Genomic DNA, 20,071 nt, shown 5'->3' on the forward strand with positions numbered 1-20,071 from the left:
CATTTTGTGCCTCTGAGTCCTCTGTAGAATCCCATAACAGTGTTTCCCTGTGAGAAAGGGTTCCAGGTTGAACCCTTTATGGAAGCCAAGAACCCATAAGTATCCAAGACCCCTTGAAAAAACCTTCAAGGGCTTTTCTAAGACTGTATGGAAAAATCTCTAGCTCTTAAATCAGGCAATAAAAGACTGGTCTGTAGTTGGTCATTTTGCACGTTAGCTAATAGTCTCTCTGTCAAAACTGTGTTGGATGACGTAAATGAAAATGAAATGTACCAGACTCTCGAGCGATATCCAGAGGTCTAACTCACAGACTAACCAGCTGGCAGTGATCAAATTTTCACCTGATCGAATCTGTTTGCCTAGTATTAGCATTTAGTGAAATATTTGATGACTGATTGTAATTTTAAATGTGGAATTGAAAATGTGCTGTGGTTTAGACTTCTCAGTGACATACTAGATTTATGAACGAAAACAAAATCTAAACTTAGACATTTTGCCAACTTGTTTCTTTCTCTGACTCATTTCTCAGAGCTGGATTATCCGTTGTTAACAAACTTCATTTGAGTAGGCGATGCACGTCCAGGATGCTGCCAAAATACCACGTTCCTTGAACTTGCTGTGGAAAAACTGAAACAAACACTACATAAAAGACATTATATTAACTCTTCAGAAGGTACAGAACACTGTGTTCTGGTCTTCATTCAATCACATGCCATTCTCAAAGAGGACCATTGTTTCAGTTTCATTGTGATTCAAAAAGAGAACAAACTGAATAATACACTGGAATTAATATAATGTAATATAAGGACAGAGTGGCACAGACAGCTTCCCAGGGCTCTAGGTTCAATCCTGTGCTTGGACTACTGTCTGTGTGGAGTTTCTGAGTGTGTTCTTCTCACCTTTCAAAAACGTGACAGTATTTTTAGCGGATTGGTTAATCTAAACTGTGTCTAGGTGTGAATGTGTGTACACGGCATCCCATTCAGGATGTTTTTCTACCTCTTGCCCAGTGTTCACGGGATAGGCTCTGGAGCCACCTAAACCCTGACCAGGATAAAGCGGCTACTGAAGAACGAATATAATTAATTGGCTAATACACATTAAAGCAATGACAAAATGACTCAAAGAACACAGTGCAAATGTAACAAGATTTTATTTATTCAACATTTGTTCTAGTTATGCTCTTCCTCTTCATTTAGAACTTGAACATGATGGACAGTTAGATCTGTGCAGCCCCAAATGTACAGGCTATATACACAACATAAACTTTCTCCATAGGGAAAAACACACTTTTTGTATATATAATATTTAATGTGGACAGAGGTCAGAAAGGTTGCCCCATAGTATACAGTACTGTATATGGTCCCCTAAAACAGTTTTCCCCAACAAGTCATTCATGTACACGCCAAATCAAACACGTTGAACCAGAAGAGGTGTTATAACTGGTGAACATGTGCATCCTAGTGTGTGTGAACCCAAACTTCAACCAGATTTCAGTAAAGATGAAGTTAAAACTCTCATTCATGAAGCATAGAAATGAATGAAGGGACTCTGCTAGGTTACGTGAGTGCTTGGTAATATCGATATCGTAAACTTGGGCTGTTCTATTGTGGGTCACATGAGCAATATCACAGTGTTAGAGGTTTGTGAGTCAAATCTCAGAGGACACTCAGGCTAGATTGGACTTGCAGGTCTGTGGAGTGTTCAGTGTGGTTCAGTAAAGACACAGTTGTCTGTGAAGTATTATAAATATCCACCACCTTTGAGTAGTTTAGTGATGGGCTTATACACACCTGTCTTTCTGAATTTACACTCCTACAGGATCACATTCTTGTTGCAGCCTGATATTTTCACAGAAGCTTTGGATGATGTACTGTATATCGTCTTTGCATTTCCACCATGTACTATTAGTCACAAACACACTATCAAACACATACAGTCAAATTAATCAGCACTAAACAGATGGAAGTTGACAAAGTAGAATATGCCATACACTCTTATCACAAGCACGCGCGCGCGCGCGCGCACACACACACACACACACACACACACACACCCTCCCTCGTTACAATGAATACACACTCCTGCCAAACATAAAGCTCACATTTATCAGCTACTACATGATGAAGGCATTGAATGTGTTCCATCTGAACACAGAAAAAGTACATTCACGATAAAGTTCAGGATCTCATATTTAATTCTTTTACTATATTGTAACCCCTCCATGGCACAGTGATGGCTATAGAACTGTGACCTCGTGTTTTGCTGGCTAGACTGAGCACTCAAGCAGAATCGAAGTTCTGCAGCTAATGGCTGGTGTGTTAGCTGAGAGTGCAGTTACAGAGAGAGGACACCAGAGGACGTCTGTGCAGCACTGAAGAGAACCGCAGTGCCACAGAGGCAGGGTTAAAGGCACAGGAGAAGATTTCCCTCGAGTCTCTCTGTCCAAAACGCACAACATACAATCGAAAAGCAATAGTGCAACACCCTGAATGCTAGATAGGAAAGATTCAAGAAAACATTCAAGAAAATTGCATGCTGAACACCTGCAAAGATACTTTTTGATAAGGGTGGACTAAAAACTTTGAATAAATGCCATATAAAAGGGCAGTTAAAAAACTGATACATACATTTCAAACCATGGTTTATAAGAACTGTGTTCTATCAGCTGATGAGAGTGAGGTACACTAAGGTTTTGTGCTAAACCACAAAACACTACAGTTGCGCAATCTATACCATGAGACGCATGACACAGTAGCCTGTCGAAATCGTCAAGATTACGACACCACTCCAAACTTATGCTCCAGGGGCTGGGTGATATAACAATACTTCTTTTATGACAATGACCAATCTTATTATTACTCCCCTTAACAAATAACTGATTGTAAATTAAACTATATATTTGTACTAAATGGTTAATTTTCCCTTTAGTTCTGTGATAATTTACTTTTGGATCCAAATATAATCAGAGTTTGTACAGTTTTTTAACTGTAGCACTGAATTTCCTGGCACTTTGTGAGCAAATGTAAATATGATGCTAAAAATGATGCATTGTGAAAATGTCTCGAGTTATTGTGATATATTTTTGCCCAATCATCCACCTTTCTGTTCACGATCTCTCTCACACGCTCACACTCACACACACGCACACATGCACACACGTACATAGCAGCATGAAAGAGGACATCACAATCTAATTTTATCCACACAAAAGGATACAAAAACTTTTTTTTTTCTTTTACCATACAACATAACATAGCTATATATAAATTTAGATAGATTTGTCTTAGACTCTTCATAGATTTGTTTTTATTTGGAATGTACTGCTTTTGTCTGCTGTAATGCTGGATGTGACTAGCAGGGGCTTGTGCCAGTAAATACAGAACCCACGTCAGCCTGTTCTCTCATGCCAGCTTCAGTGTGCTGACGGGGAAGGAGGGCATGGTCACCATGGTAACTGGGTTGAGGACAGTCTGGCCCACCAGCTGCGGGTGATGTGCGAGCACCTGATGCCCAACGGGTGTCTGTTTGGCCAACGTTGGGGCGCCGTTGGCCTGGCCATGTGAGAGGGTGTGTGAGATGGTGACTGGTTGTGGGTATAGTGTGGGAAGGTGCGTCACCGGGTGCACCGTGATGTGCCCGATGGTCTGAGGTCCAGGTGCCAGCTGTATGGCGCTGGTGGAAGAGGACGGGGAAGAAGTGGAAGAGGGGGCGATGTGGGCTATGTGCTTGGTGCCCGTCTGGGTGACGTGATTGACAGCCTGGATGACAGAGGCGTGTGAAGAAGCATGTGTGATTACTGTTGGCTGGATGCTGGGAGCAGCTACAATATGCCCATATGCCAGGCTCTGAGGAGCCACCATGGCCTGGGGCTGCTGGGTCACTGCTGCCGGGGGCAAGGAGAGCGAGGGCGAGGAAGGCTGGGCGGAGGCAAAGGCCGAGGCGGAGGATACAGTAGCAGTTGGTAGAGGTTGGGAGGGTTTGGATGGGACAGAAAGCGTTTGGGGCAGAGATGGAGATGGCTTCCTGAGCTCTGGCTGAGGCACTCTGGGTAAGGAGCAAGGCGAGGTCAGCACGCCCTCTTCGTCAATGTCCTCGTCCATGTTATCTTCACCTTCTGCGGAAAGCAAAAGAAAAACAAAGACAAGGATGCTTTGCTGAATTGCTCTGAAGTGTTGTTACAACTGATTTGCTGATTCAATTAAATTTTCAAAGTTTTTTTTTTTTTTATCACATGCGCAGGTGAGATGGCTAACCTGAAGCCGTGGAGGTGGATGCTTGATCGTCTTCGGGCTGGACGGTCTGCCGCAGCAGCCGCTCAACCTCCATCATGTCCATCCACTGGCTGAGCTCGTTCTTCAGCTCAGCCAGCCTCTGCTGGGTGGAGATCTTCTCACGGGCCAGGCGCTCCATCTCATGCTCATACTCCTTCTCTTTCCGCTTCAGAGTCTGTGGACAGAACAAAAGGAGTGATTACTTTCTCTTTCTCACACACACAACTGTACAAGAGTGATGTGCATGCAGGAATGGCTAACTACAGTACTAAAGTTTACATTCTTTTATTGAAAAGCTGGTGCATCCTAAACACAAAGCCCCCCGTTGCTACGTGATTTGCACCATGCACGTGGACCAGACCTTGAAGCTTTGACTCAATCAGCCTTTGGCAACTTTCTGCAAATGTCTTGGAAACCAAAATAAGTGAAACTAAAAAAAAAAAAATTAAAAATCTCAGACATGGAACTATTGACTAAAATGGTGATTCAAATAAAGAGAGGCAATGGAAACAGCAGTTCTGTGGTTAATAAACCTGCATCACTTGGACAAAAATAACACATTTTAAAACTACAGGAATATATTAAAACAAACTGGTAAAACCATGATGTGTCATGGTTAAAGACTGTTTATCACAACACCCACAGAAAAAGTATCTGGAAACTCTGAGAGCTCAGAATGCTCACAGAACATAGTTAGAGAGCTCATTTGGCTATTGCAGGTATTAAATGGCCAACATTGCCATAAGAATTAACAAATATTTTGTCCAGCCTTCTGTATAAAACAGCATAAAGTGCAGCAATCCAAGCTGAAGAATCCTGAGATTCTAGATATACAAAAGAAATAGTATTCTTTCCTTAAAGTGCCATAAAAATATCTACAAATAGTTTTCATTTTCTGCACACACACACACACACACACACACACACACAGCCTTGCCCTACACTAAAATGGAGAATCCCCACCAGCAGAGTAATTTACTTTAGTACTAGATTTAATCCAGAATCAGACACACAACCTTTCACCTCTATTTAATAATGTATTAAAAGTGTATTCCAGAATTTACATATCACAAGCCTATTAATGCTCTATTAAAGTGGAGATAAAGCACAGTGCTGATGTCATGGCTGGTGGAAGGAAAGATCTCCCTGTTCTACAGCAGGAAACAGGTCACTGGGGTCCAAGGTCAGCGTTCAGCGTGTGCGCTTCTCCTGACCGCAATTTCTTTACACAACACCGTCTCAGAGTCTTTCCATTAAGCAGTCACATCTGCATTAGGGCCGACTGAGTACAACCAGTCCCGCTCTAATCAGCAACACTATTTGGCTGCTTCTGTTACCTTCTTGGATTTGCAAAGACTGTTGGAATCACGACAAGAACAAGAGCAAGCCTGTGTATGAGTAATCAGTCATGCTTCCTCATAAAGGCCACTGTTTATGCTTTCTCACAAAGCCCTCCCGTTCCTGGTTCCCAGTCCATACTCGTGCAGCGCTGTAAGGCCCTGCCCACTTCTGGGAAGTGGGCAGTTACACCAACTCTACACGAGTAAACAGGCTCAGTCAGTGCAGCAGTGTGGTGGGTGGGGCTTGTGGGACGTGAGCTGAACCAATCGGAGGTGGACATCTGGGCAGAGAGCACTGAGTCAAAGGCCCCACGCATACTAGCACAGAAGGAAGATCAATGCTCCACCCCCCGATCAACACACGCTAGAATACATCATTCCTGTTTCATCCACAATAGTAGCAGTCACAGAGAGAGGGGTGGTGGGGTGGGGTGTATGTTAAACACTGGGCTGTGCCTTAGTGACCCAGTTTCCAGGCTTAGTCAGCTGATGCAGGATCCCCGTGCTGGCAATAAGCGCACACGACTAAGTTGTTTTAAAGAGCTTTGAGGAGGATGGATAAAGATTAAAACGTCTGTACAAACAAAATATCCTGGTTCCTAAATAACTGTGATTTCATTATTGATCACAATTATTAAGACAATTTAGGAACAAAATAACAGCGTTGCTTTTGTTTTACATTGTATAGGCCTATATTCATTCACATATATAAACCTGTGAATTAAAATGTGTCACACTGAGCAAATCTGGTAAATATAAATACAGTCAGATAAAAAGAACGAATAAATAAATAAATAAATAAATAAATATGCCACATCTGTATGCAGCCAATTAGACACTTCAGTGGGGAATTATAATGCAACAAGGTTCATAAAAACCCAGTAAGCTACCTTTAGATGAGCTCACCAATATCAGCTGATCATGTTTAATTACTATTAGAATACAATTAGTGTGTAGCGTGATTTATAACCATGTAGTGATAACGAAATGACTTTTAACATTTCAGCTGTAAGCAGTCTCTGTGGTGTAATGAGGCTCTCGTCTGCAGGGCTAAACAGGGCTTGGTCCCATAAGCTCCATCTAAGGCTGCACCTGTCTGAAGCTTTTATCCTGGATTAGAAACCCAGTCTGTGATCTTTCACGTCCATATATAACACATTAAAAACAGAGATGGACTCACTCTCAGAGCTACTAGTTACCCATAGTAGGGTTTATTCCACACAGCTAAAGGAATAAGCTTAACAAATAGGTTTAAGCTGTGTATCATCTGAAAGAACTGAATTTATGATGAAGAAAGAATATGCATAATTTGTCTGTCTGAGCATTTGAAGTGCATAAATGCACGACTTGACTCGCACTCATCTAGGAAGGAGAATATTATTCGAAAAATGAGCATCATACTTTGCAATGAGACAATAGTTTCACCTGCATGTCAGCCTGCCTAAATATTATTTTTATAACACCTAGTGCAATAAGGTATTGTCTCCTCATGTACACCAATTTTTCAGTATCAGTTGTGACAAATATGGTTGGGGCAGTAACCATGACAATGCATGCTTACCTGGTATATTTTTTAATTCATAAAGCAATTAATTATTCTTTAACAAACAGGTAGATTTTTACAACTTTTAGAACTGTGTACTGTTGGCTGTACACAGAGAACAAAGAACAGTGCATGAATGATTTACATCTCTGATAAACAAGACTCATTCCTGTAAACAAACCTGAGCTGTATGAGGAGACTGGACATGACCATTTATTGCCATATGCATGGTTTTCACTTTGAGTCAGAGAAGAAATTTAATATGACTCGGTGCTTTCCCAAAAGCATTTGGGAGAAATATCAGAATTGCCACTCAAACAGCATATATAAAATAAAACTTAAATAATAGCAATATCTATACAGTGAGAACTAGGCTATCAGTTTGCACTGGACAGTGACAAAATATTGTTTCAAAGAGATGAACTTCTGCCAAATATACTATATTCATACATCTAAATTCAGGTTCAGGTGAATATGACCTCCATACAGTTGGCTTCTGCTTGGTGCAAATGGCTATTAGAGACTGGGACATACCACACATCACACTCGAGCTGACTGCAACACTCATCCTCTCCCTCTCCATGTGCGCCAGGAGAGCATGATCACAGCACAACACCACAACAGTCAGGACTTTCATCTGACAGGCATCAAAGCCGTTAAAGGACAGTCAAACAGAAACGAATGGACAGACAGGACCATGCACCAGTCAACATACAGCGTTTACCCCCAAGGGTTCCTCCCCATTCTGCTTCAACCAATAAGATGCTGGGATTCCCTGCCGTTGTCAAGACAACGGCAAAAAAATTTTTTACACCTTCTCCTTGGTAACCGGATCCCTGGTCACAAAGTGAGGTTGAGAGCAGAGTTGAGACGCAGAGTGAAGACCTGTCTCGCTGTACTAATCATAGGTTTTTCCACACACAGTGAAGTGCATACAGCACCACTAACCACAAATTACTGAACTTTTAAGCACTCCACATTTTACTCAGCAGCTGTGGTCTAAGCTGTAAACAACAGTTCCCATTTTCACATGCTCATAAATGCTTGTAAAGCAGCAATAATTGCAGTGTGGTCCTCAAAATGCCACTGAACTCGGTTAAAAAAGGAAAAATAGGGAAATTCTTGTTACATTTTCTATTAGGTGCGAAACTAAAAATGTGGGTCATGTCATAAGAACTGTAGAATGAACAGAGAGTGTCTTTCAAGCTCAGGGGAATAAATGAATACCGCTAATGGCACATGAGCTTTTTTGTGACCTGAAAACAAGGCTCCTGTGTTTTCCTGAACAGCTTTCACAACCCAGTAAACCTGACAACAGGCAATCAACACATTCGACTATGCTAACTAAACCACTAAACCATTAGCCTCTTTCAGAAATTGTGCAGGGCTTAAAATCTTAACACTGACCAAATGTAACACTGATATTTACCAAAAGAAATGTGCATTATTTACATTTGAGAAGGCATTCCCCTGCCAGAAAGCTATTAGTTAGGTTCTTTATCTTGCTAGTTACTAAGCTAATTTTCAAGCTAACTCATAGATCATTTGTAAGCTGCTGCTGTTAGCTGTGTTAATATCAACACTAAAAAAAAACATTGCTTGATAAATGAACCAATATCATATTTTGTGTCTATCAGTCATAACAGCTGACAGCCGAGTCAAAAATATCAGTTTATTTAAATTAGATGTGAATTTTAGTTTACTCCATGCTATGCTATGCTAGTTTGTAGTAGTCTACCCTACTACACATTAATTCTCAGTATTCAAGAAACAGTAGGCAAGAAACACCCGGATGACCTACTGCTTCCACCGAGATTCTGCAGTATGGCAGCAATAGACACTGTGCTATCCCATAAGGCAACAGGACTGGTGCAGAAGAGCTGTCAGAATCAAAAATGGCAGAAGGCAGCACATAGACTCTTTTTAAGTGTAAGTGCTATAGATGTTAAACTTTCTTCCTTGTTCCTTGTGGTTAAGCCATACTTGCTTAATAACACCTGAGTGAATTGTTAACTTTTTGAAGGTTTAGAAAAAACAGTTGCTCTAATCTGGTGGGGTTTTTTTTATTTTTTTACTATGATGTAGGTCACATGACAATGCCAACATGGCAGATGTAGTATGTTCTGATTGTATTCATACTACACACATATACTGATCAGTACGTACTGCATCAACGGCTGAGCAGTAGGTACTGAATCGAATGCAGTAGGTATTGTCACAGTACGCCATTTCGGACGCAATCCGTTTCAAGTTGCCTTCACTCATCAGTTAAATTAAAATTTCACTTTTTAATTTTTTTTTTAATTGTTTCAGATTATTCCCTAGTTTGTAGTAGCCTGTTTACTAGCAAAGACACAAATGACCCAATAAGAGGAGATGTATCGAGTACTACATATATTTTCTTTATTGTGCTACTGTAACTGAATTGTCAGTTAGGAAGCATCAGAGTCCAAAAAGTGAGGTGGCATCTAATATGAAGTGAGTTTTAGCACATCAATTGCAAATATATTGCCGGATTAAAGCTGACAACTGCTTTTGAAGAAAAAGCTCTCTTATTATAGTTTAAGCCAGGAGAGGGAGAGAGAAGCACAAACTCCCGCTCCTCTCTTCCTTTCCCCCGTCTAGACTCAAAGCCTCCAGCCCCACCTGTGTGCATGTAAGTGGAGCAGGTCATGCTGTATGGAGAAGGTTGACACGTCTTGGGCATAGTCACATGCAATGCGAGTGAGAAGCACATGGCCAGAGCCAAGAGGAGGGACAACCTCGACTGACTCGACTCTGTGGGGTGCTTACTGACTCATTTCTGCAGCACGGAGAATGCAAAAAGAGGAAAGGGAGAGCAAAAGAAATGGGTCGAGAGCAGCAAGAAAGAGTGGCTGCACACAGAGCCACGTTGCAGACATGCTGCATAAACAATCGTTCAGAGAGGACTGTCTTGTGACTCTTATTACCTGCTCTGTCTTGTGACTCTTAAAAAACACCCTCACCTGCCACTTCATTAGACAAAAAGTCTTTATCAATGTAGAGGTAGTAAAATATGTCTGCTAAAATGTCAAGAGCAGTACTAGGTATCAGCCTGAGGAGAAAATGGCATCGTCTAGCATCGCTTTGTACATTATTTTTTATAGGTCAGTCAGCCAAAAAAGCTCACAGACTGTCATTATGCCCAGTAAGAACATAAGCTGGAGCAGCAATTACTGTCTGGAATGAGTTGAAAATGACAGTCCAGGCAGCTGAAAGAGTCTACCTGTTTTTTCACCCTCAGTAAGTCCTTTGAGAGCACACGGCTGAGACACGATTGAGCTGGAGGGCCTTTGTTGCAGATGCAGACCCCCTGTGATGCATATTGACAGGACAAAACAGCCAAGTTACCAGGACACACCGATTTATACAGCCGTTTCATACAGCCGTTTTGACTGCTAATCTCTATGACAGCCAAGGACAAGCCCCCAAGGGGCAGTCTAGATAAAACTTCCTCTTTTGAGAAGTGTGACTCAGTGTTCTTGAGACAACTGTCTGCTTTATTCACTACTATGTATTCCTAGATGATTTAATTGTGTTGGAACTTCGAATATTGTTGTGATTACACAACAATATGACAAAACCTAACTAGTGAGAGACCACATGGTTTAAAAAGCAGCTGCACAGTTAGGATTGAAAAACAACAATGTTTGGCAGTCTGCAGGAATGTAAGCTGTGAATGCTGACAGAACACTTAGCATCTGATTGGCTAATATCCACGACTGGTCAGCATAACACTGAATCTCGCTTACTGACTTAGTATTAATAAAACTACAGCACAAAAGGCTTTTAATTGAATAAAATTGAAATCATACAACGCTTTAAGCAAGCAGTCTCTGAGCCTCAGAGCAAAAATCAGAGCAAGAAGCTCAGCTTCTGCGAAGCCCACTGTATTTTGCAAGGTGTAAATCATAAGGCACAAGGAACATATCATTCTTGAAGCAAGATGTAAAAACCCAGAAAGGTTTTTGTGAGTTTTATAGGGTTGTAAATATGGTCAGAGGCTTTGCAGAGGCTGCCAGTCTAAGCTGTAGCTCATGCACTAGCTGCATCTGGAGCTGCGTGGCTGAGCGTTGGATCACAGGGGTGGGGGTGGAGGAGGGCTGACGTCACACGTCTCAGGCTAGCCATGTGCTCAGCGCTCATGTGGCTGGGACTAGAATGAGGCAGAAGCAGGATGAGCGAGACAAAGTGAGAAAAAAGGGAGGGAGAGAGGGAGGAGGGGCTAGAGCGCTTGACAGGAAGTCATAAGGTTTCACGGCAACACTTAGGAATGCCACGACATACGTGTTTATAAATGCAGAAAAAAGATCACCTGTAGAATAAATCTGTGGGTGAAGGAGAATAAAAATCTGTATAGGATGATTTAAAAAATAAAAATCAGTGATTAGAACAAATAAGGGAAAATCTACAGAGTGTTTAGTTGCCTTCGTCTGACATGTTCTCGAAGAAGTGAAACAAGGAAGTGTCACCTTCCCTTAAGCTTAAAGCCCCAGGTCACGTGGTGCCAAGAGGAATGCTGAATGCTGTTGAGTGCAGACAAAAAGCCAGATCATGGAAAGACAAAGATGAAACAAAATGAAAGTAATCCAAACACACTAATCCTTAATAACAGATTCAGTCCTCTGAAGGGAGTGTGCAGAGGCCTCGACGCCTGAACCGCCTTGCCTCAGTCACACAGAGCACATGCTCACGCTGCTACAACACAACACAAACCACCAACGCTACCACACACATCCGTGTACAGGGCAGTACCTATTAACAGCACTCCCTTGTGACACACATGCATGTACTAATCTGCTTGGACAGACTGAGTGAGAGAGTCATCCTGCACTCACTCTGTACAACAAGAAAATGGCTCAAATGTCGGTTTATCACGCTAACCATCTGCTTCACCTCTAAAGAGGAGTAAACACTATGGCAGGTGCAGTCTACCAAAGAAGTAGAGACAGGGGATACACTAAGCAGCCATGAAAACACCAAGTGAAGAACATACTAAAATTGCAACAGGAACAGGCTGTCGAGTCAATAATTTCATATCTGCAATAAACCCCGTGGATGAGAGATGCATGCTGATATTTACAAACATTTGGAAAAAAAAATTTAACAAGTATGGGAAAATAAAATGATTTTAACTAGAGAACAACAACAACAACAAAAACCCTAACTTCAGGACTCACTGGCCTGGAGCCAAGTGCTGGACAACATTTTGATGATGATGATTATTGATGATAATGATGAATACTGTGATTATTATTTGTGATGCAATGATATAATTTGTGTTACAAACCTATAAGACTATGAAAAAATACCCTAATGGCAAAGTCACTCCTTTCAATGAGATGTTACTCCATAAAACTGAGCTAATAATAAAATATAACTGTTCATAATAAAACAAATAACATAAAACTTTCTAAAATGTTTTATGAGGTCATTTGTGAGACTTAGAATTACACTTAGGCCCTTTTTATAGCATGTGACCATTACACTATACTATGTTGTTTTTGGCCATTTTTGCAGAAAGATTTTTTTGGTAACAAAAATGGTGGTGTATTTTAACCATAAGCAAGTAAAATGTGTTATAGACACCATCTGTGCTCTCAGAAAAGGTACTGATACTGTATTGTCATGTCACCCAGCCCTACTGTGGACCAGGAAGCTTGCTGTTAACAGTCTGCAGTGGACACATGTGAGGGACACATGTTTCTGACAGCCTGGATGCTTCAAATACAGCCTCATACGAGAGAGAGAGAGAGAGAGAGAGAGAGCGAGAGAGAGAGAAGAACCCTCTGTTCACACTACCCTACTTTAACTTTCTATTCCATGGCTTACACACATTTTTTCCTCTACCCCTGTGTGTCCAGTAACAGATGATGACTCAAAACTCATTAGCTTTCCATAACAAGCACTGAGACACTGCAGGGGGGAGCATGTTTTGCACATTTTACTTCTGAACTGTTCATATGTTTCTTTTTTTGTCTCTGCCACAGGCAGCTCAGTGCATCAAAGCAGCTCAAAAGGTTTCACTTGTCTGCATGCTGTCTCAGCTCATCATCTAATCACTATGATCAGGAACCATGCAGGCTGAAGAACCACACATGATGCTGTCCTGTCATCCTCCATTCCAGCCTGTTGTTATCAACTGCCATCACCCCCAACACGCTATTAAGATCAGTTCTCACATTCACAGATCACCATATGATCACACGACGCCTTAATCTAAACCTAAAACTATACAAATATTAGTAACATTATGCTTCATGTATTTATTGGAGCAATAAAAGCTGTCTATTCCATAACTTCCCACCCACAGAAGCCAAACCAGTTGCACTGTGCTAAAATATTTGAAACATTTTGTTTTATTTGAATTGAATCTCGTCTCAAATTGATATTATGTATACTTGCTTTTGGACTCAGATTCAGAAATAAATTTCTAATAACAAATATTAATGTTATGCAGAATTTGAAATTCCAATTACCATTCAATTAGGCTTAATCATAATAACTAAGTAATAACTATAACAATAGCATTTGACTGTAATCCAGACTACCATCATTAAATAATAAATATATAATCTCCCATACTATTCATCACGAGTGTTCCCAGGACTCGTCTCTGAGAAACGTGGATTTAGATTCATATAAGTGGTAAGCCACCACAACACCTTTATGCCATGATCTACCAAAGACCCACAGACATGAGAAGCAGAAGCCAGTTCTACCTGAATGTATCTTAGCGCACTTCTCAGCACACTCAGATTGGAGGTTTTCTTTTCATCAACATGAGGGATGTTCTTCTTCAGGGTTTCGAAACATTCCTTTAAGTGTGCACGTCTGTTTAAAAAAACAACACTCAATTCAGTTCAAACTGGCATTAAAGTGTCTAACATTTTCTCGCAGTATGCATTTGAGTTTAACATAACAAAAAGCGAACTCAGGCTTATGCGTGATGTCGGTGTCCTCCGGGGAAAAGATTAAGCAACAAATCACCAGAATGTTATGCAAACAGAACCCAGAGACTACACATTAACTCACCTGTTTTTTTCAAGCTTGTTATGTACTTCCCTTGTTCCTGCCCTGAAAACACAGAGACCACACACAAATATTAAGAAAGACAAATACACCACTTTTGAAATGTTTTATAACACTTCCGCACAACTAAAGGCTTCTTTAATACGATGGCAATCATACACAAATTTGCACATGCTCACATTATCACTGAAGAATCACTTGAATCCGTGACTCACCCTCCAGGTCTTTTCTTGCCATCCAGGCCGCGGTGATCATCAGGAGGGCTGGTTTTGGCCATGAGGCTTGGCTGTGCTGGTGTGTTTGCTGGCTGGGGGAGCAGAGCATGCTGGGAAGCTCGAACGATGGAGCTAGGGTAGGGCTGCAGGGGCTGGGGCAGTTTTGGGCCATTCGTCTGAGGGGGTAGGGCTGCACGTTGGGGCAGTACATGCTGAGATGGGGGTGAGTGGGTATCTTTTTGGGGCACACTGAGGTGAGGAGATGAAGGTGATGGGATTGGGTTGGACGACACCACAGGAATGGGAATAACTGTGATGGGAATGGAGGGAGCAGAAAGGGGAGGAGGAGGAGGAGGAGGAGGAGAGGACAGGGCTGATGGAGGGGCGTGGTTACGCTCTGGACTCGACTCCTCCCTTGATGACAGGTGATTATCATGTGTGGCTTGAATGCAGGAGGGTGCTTCCGCTCTTTGCTTCCCTGCTTCCTGTTCGAGGCGGAGTCTCTCCCGAAGCTCGTTCTCTTCTACAAGAAAGAGTTAAAGAGGTTAATTTTATCAATGTCACATATCAGAGGAGACAAAGACTATTTGAATCTGATCTGCCTACTACAACTGCAGATGGTCATTGAAAGTGGAGTGAATTTTGACCTTAATGATACGTTAACATTTCTAAAGGAAGGACACCTAAAGGCAGGACACCTAAACTAATCACGACTGGTGTGATTTCGAAAAAGATATTATGCGTGCACTTAAAATTACTGCCACTAATAAACAGAAGGACAAAAATAATCATGGCCCAGAGTGCACTTAGCTTTAGGACATAATGTTCAGGCTGTAAGGTAAAGTTACTCCTCCTGCCTCTGAAGGACTACCCCAACATCATCTTACACCACAAACACACACACACACACACACACACAAGCCTAGCTGCTGGACCTTTACCAAACCTTAAAGTGTCGTTCCACACAATTTGAGTACCAGTTAGAAAAATTGGCCGCTATAGGGAGGTGGTCCATATACCCACTCCTAAAGCGTGATTACCAAACACAGCTTTCACTCTAAAACAGAGACAGTAAGGAAATGGATCCGTTTTAAAATCCACTCAAGTAAAGAAAGGAATGCGTACTTTTCCTTATCTAAAAATACATCCCTTATGTTTGGCAGAAATATAAAACAGATTGCTCTTTGTTATATAGTCTAAGAAGAGAACCAGGTAGAGGTGTACATTGTGCTTGAGATCCTGAAAGACCCAACAAAAAAGTTGGAACAGTTTTTACTCTCAGGCGGGCAGTCGGATATGAAGACTGTGAGATAAAGAGAGCGCATTTATAATAAAGTTCAGCAAAACACCTTTAAAAGTCATTTAAATGAACAAAATGCTTAGTTGTAAATTTTGTATTGTTTTGGTAGGCATTTTAAAAAGTTCATCGTGATTGTGTTTTTATGATGGCATTTCCTTGCGAGGGAAACGCAACTGAGGTAAAATAAGACACTGAGACTTGTTCAGCTGGTGATGATTCAGAGGGCCAGGCGCTGTAACAAGCATGGCAAAGTTTTAATCTACAAATCAGGTACCTTGTATTTGTGGATTACTCACTGATTAATTCGCAGGCTAGAACAGAGTGTCAGGCCATATCACATCCCAGTGTGTTTGATGAAGTCACAGCCTGTTCAAGTGCTTTCAAATACTAGCACACAGTTACAGGAGTGGAATGGAAAATTTCTGCTCCTGAAAATCTGGGCACTTCCTTATTACGTTGGGTACTGAAATTTCACTGGTAAGCCTCGTACTTTAGCACGTAGACAAACAAGTTCTACATGCAGAGTACAGCTAAAAGTGTGTGCAGCTACAGCAGTGTTATCAGTATCATTTTCAATGACTGACTGCTAAAGGAAAACAAGTTATGAAGAAAAGAGATCGAGCAGATCATTCATCTTCACAAAGAGCAACAGAACAGGCCAGTCATATTCCGTGTAAGACCGTGCATGTGTGGTGACGCAATCTGAGAATCAAAGCACTACGGACTATAGCCATCCATTCTACCAGTGCAATAATGAGGCAGCTCTGTACAGCATTATGTGATCTGATGCTACTGCCTCATTCTGAATCAAATCAGGATCATCTCCCCAGTCAGGAATGTTCAATGCTCTTCTTTTTCAAATTTGCCAATATGAAAGTGTCTACTGAGCCCTACAAGACACTTGTGATGTTACAGCAGTGGCCTACAAGTCACAGCAGCTGACCATGAGCCATCCACCCCCAACCAGGCAGCGTGATGCTCTTCTAACAAGCAGGCATATACCGAGTGCGTGGGGGAAGGCTGTCCAGTTACCATAGCAACACACTTATAAGCAACACAGGACACAAATAAGAAATTTTCTGCATCAATGCAGGCAAATATCACCATCCTGTTAGTCTCTGCCTTGTTCCTGCACAACTCAACTGGGCCAGACCCTCAGCCCACTTGACAAAGTTTACAAAAAAATACACAAAGGCAGTAATGTTCATGACAGAAACTATTCAAGGTGCACCTACACCCAAAATCCAAATTCCTAGTAATAGATATTGTCACATATTTAATGTCTCCACTGGTGTTTTTATCTTCTTTTTTTTTTTACACTATTCCTCCTATATTTAGTTATTTAGTGGGTAAAATATTACATGAGCACCCACTTTGCCTAAGGTACATATAGTTTTCTTTAGCTTTTAAACATTTGCAGCACTGCATGGCCTACTTTCCCCAGTCTGTACAGAGCGCGCTTGCCTGGCGCGCACATGGCTGCGGGGGCGGAGTCTGTCCACGCGGATTCTACTACGGGGGCGTGGTCAGGTCGCACACGTCAGCAGCAAGACCGCGCAGTTCCGCGCCAGACCGAGCCACACAAACAACAAGAGTGTACGCCTCAGCCCGAGTTTAACACACTGACTAATGTCACAATGCACCAGAGTGCGCTGCGAGGTACAAAAACACGTCTATACACCCGTTCTGACCAAAAGCAGGAGCAGGTTTAAGAGGTGTAACACGACACCATGATCATGTCAAGAGTCATTATGTAAAACTAGCTCTCTCACACGTAGCACCGCCACCGCCCTGACGAGCAATGCAGCTGTGTTTCAACTGAAACCATGTCATCAAACATCTGAAAACAAATGAGTTCTACTACATTCAGTGTCACATCTATAGGACAAGCTTGCAGCAAGCGCAAAACACTGCGCACATTAGGAGCAGAGAGTTAAACTGCACCTACACGCTTTAAATCCAGTGTGTTTCAGGTAGTAGTTCAGCACTTGTCTCCTGATTTGCACTTTTTTCTTTCACAATATCTTTATAAATGTAAAAGGTCCATTCTGCTCAATCAGTGCTGCCATTTGTAATTTTGACAATGGTTAAAATCCTAACAGGAGCCATCAGTAAGCAATGTGAGAGGTTCAAGCTGCAGCAGTACGTGCACTAAGCTTCCCTTTACACACACACACACACGCACACAGGAGCGCGCGCGCACGCACAGTCCCATAACTACACTCTTTCTTACCACGTGTTTTCTGTTGTTGCTGGGCTTGCAGTTCTAAAAACTTGGCTGCTTCCAAAAGCGTCTCGATACTCATCTCTGTTGTATTCTTTAAGTTCCGTAAAATAAAAACAAACAGCTGAGCAGTCCCTGCTTTGGAGCAATTAAAAACAATCTTTCGTTCGGCTCTCTGGTTCTCCAATTAAAAGGAAGGGGGGGGAAAAAAAGAAGCTGCAACTTGATCCCCCGCCTCTTGAAGGAACTCTTCCACACACGTAGTAGAGCCGCAACAAGATGGCGGGCTGTGAGAGCCTGATCAGTGACCACACCGGCCCACGGCACAGCCCCGCTGCGAGCTAAACCCCGCCCTAACCCCGCCCACAACCGCTCTAACCCCGCCCAGGACGGATACATCCAAAACACGGAGCTTAACCCAAACGGATCCAAAAATATATATTTTTTATACAGTATATACATTATTACAAACTATGAGCTACATCCAATACTGAATACTTATATACACTAGTTAATAGATACAATTACACACCGAAGCCAAATGACACTTCAATTAACTATAACTGCTGCTATAGTCCCTAAAACCCTCACACATTTTAATTAAATAAAGCTGCAACGCCACCAGCTATTTATACTCGTCCATTTGTATTCCCTCACCGGATTTTACCCAATATAGTTGCGCAGTCGCGCGTGTCCGTAATAAATAAAACACCAGGCTCGAGCAGCCAATAGGAGGAGAGAACTGGGCGGCATGGTAACGGCTCACGTGGGCGACATTCGGCAGGGTGACGTCTGCAGGCTCAAAGGCTCCACACTAAAACCTATCAGCAGTGAGCTGCTATCGTTTTGACGCGTTTGTTTGTTGTAGTCATGAAGCGTCACTCATAGACTAAAGCAGGTCTTGTAGAAATATATGAGAACTTAAAACTAACCCTAAACAGTTATATGAGCAAAGAAAAGATTCTACTCTTTTCGAGATGAAGTCATGGTCATTCTGTGCCATTTGAACACTTAACAGAACAGCACATAACATCCACATGATGAAAGTTGTGTCACTGAACACTGCACATTAAGAAACACATTAATAAACAAAAAAGTTATCAAATATATTTTTTAGACATCATTAATAAACAAGATATAGTCAAAAGTAAGCCCAAATTAAAGCTAGAGTGTAGCGTGCGTTGTTTACAATGAAAGAAAAAAAAAATCATGATTATTGAGTCAGGGGAGGAAAATTATGACAACTTTTCCCCGCTCTGACACGTCAAACATCATCACACGTCACACCAGCTGAAAGAAGTCCTTCTACATTGTGACTGGCAGGAGCCACAGCCAATCAGGAGAGAGAGAGAGCAAGTAAACAAAGAAAATAGATACCACAGATCAGATAACGAAATGATCATCGAGTAAACCACTGGTTCATTATGCTATGTTTTAGGTAGCTAGTTAGAGTTAGCCAGCTAGTTGTGTCTAACAACCCTAGAGATGTGCAGAGCCTCAGAAAAAGGCCCTGCATGCAGCCTGTGGTCTGGTGCACACAGCGTGTGATTAATGCACGCAGTGGAGAACAGTGCAGTACAACCCACATTACAAAATGTTTTTCTGCAAGTAGCTTGCAAAGCATTTTTCTACCAAAAAGGTAGTGAATTTTTTTTTTTTTTAGTCCTGAGTGACCCAAATGTGACCGGTTAAATCTTTAAGAAGATAATGATAGAATGAAAAACTACAGTAGGGGTAAAAACCTAAGGGCTGTGTTGGTGGAGGCACAACTAGACTGTGAGAAATCTGATCATATAAATAAGAAGAAATGATTCGTACATGCCACCTCAAGCTCTAACAGATACGTGTAGAGTGTAAGTAAGCACATGCTGTTCTCAAAATGTCACATGATTCCCACAAGTTTTGCAAATGGGGAGCAAAGTCCCTGCTTTGCCCAGAAGAAGCGTAAGCTAGAATAAGCACAGTTGATGATTTATCTCTAAGAACAGAAAACTTCACATGACCCACCACTCTGTAAAAACACCACTGCTTCTAACGGTTACTTCCTTGACTGCTGCTGCCTTCCTGTTATCCACGTCGGCCCCACTCCGGACTTCTGTCTACAGACCCTGGTTTCCTGAAA

At 41.8% G+C, this 20,071-nt stretch overlaps 1 protein-coding gene across 1 annotated transcript; it reads right to left on the bottom strand.

Moving 5' to 3' along the window:
• Nucleotides 1-1,134: 1,134 nt before the first annotated feature.
• On the bottom strand, nucleotides 1,135-18,270 carry mnta (MAX network transcriptional repressor a). The gene is made up of 6 exons (XM_053239483.1): nucleotides 17,959-18,270; nucleotides 14,426-14,948; nucleotides 14,214-14,255; nucleotides 13,901-14,012; nucleotides 4,257-4,449; nucleotides 1,135-4,117 (listed from the first exon to the last, which is right to left on the bottom strand). The coding sequence occupies exons 1-6, from the start codon at nucleotides 18,029-18,031 to the stop codon at nucleotides 3,405-3,407; spliced, it is 1,656 nt and encodes a 551-aa protein (XP_053095458.1). The 5' UTR covers nucleotides 18,032-18,270; the 3' UTR covers nucleotides 1,135-3,404.
• Nucleotides 18,271-20,071: the final 1,801 nt, after the last annotated feature.

This window comes from Pangasianodon hypophthalmus, chromosome 14, assembly GCF_027358585.1.
Source record: "Pangasianodon hypophthalmus isolate fPanHyp1 chromosome 14, fPanHyp1.pri, whole genome shotgun sequence".
Classification (NCBI taxonomy): Eukaryota; Metazoa; Chordata; class Actinopteri; order Siluriformes; family Pangasiidae; genus Pangasianodon; species Pangasianodon hypophthalmus.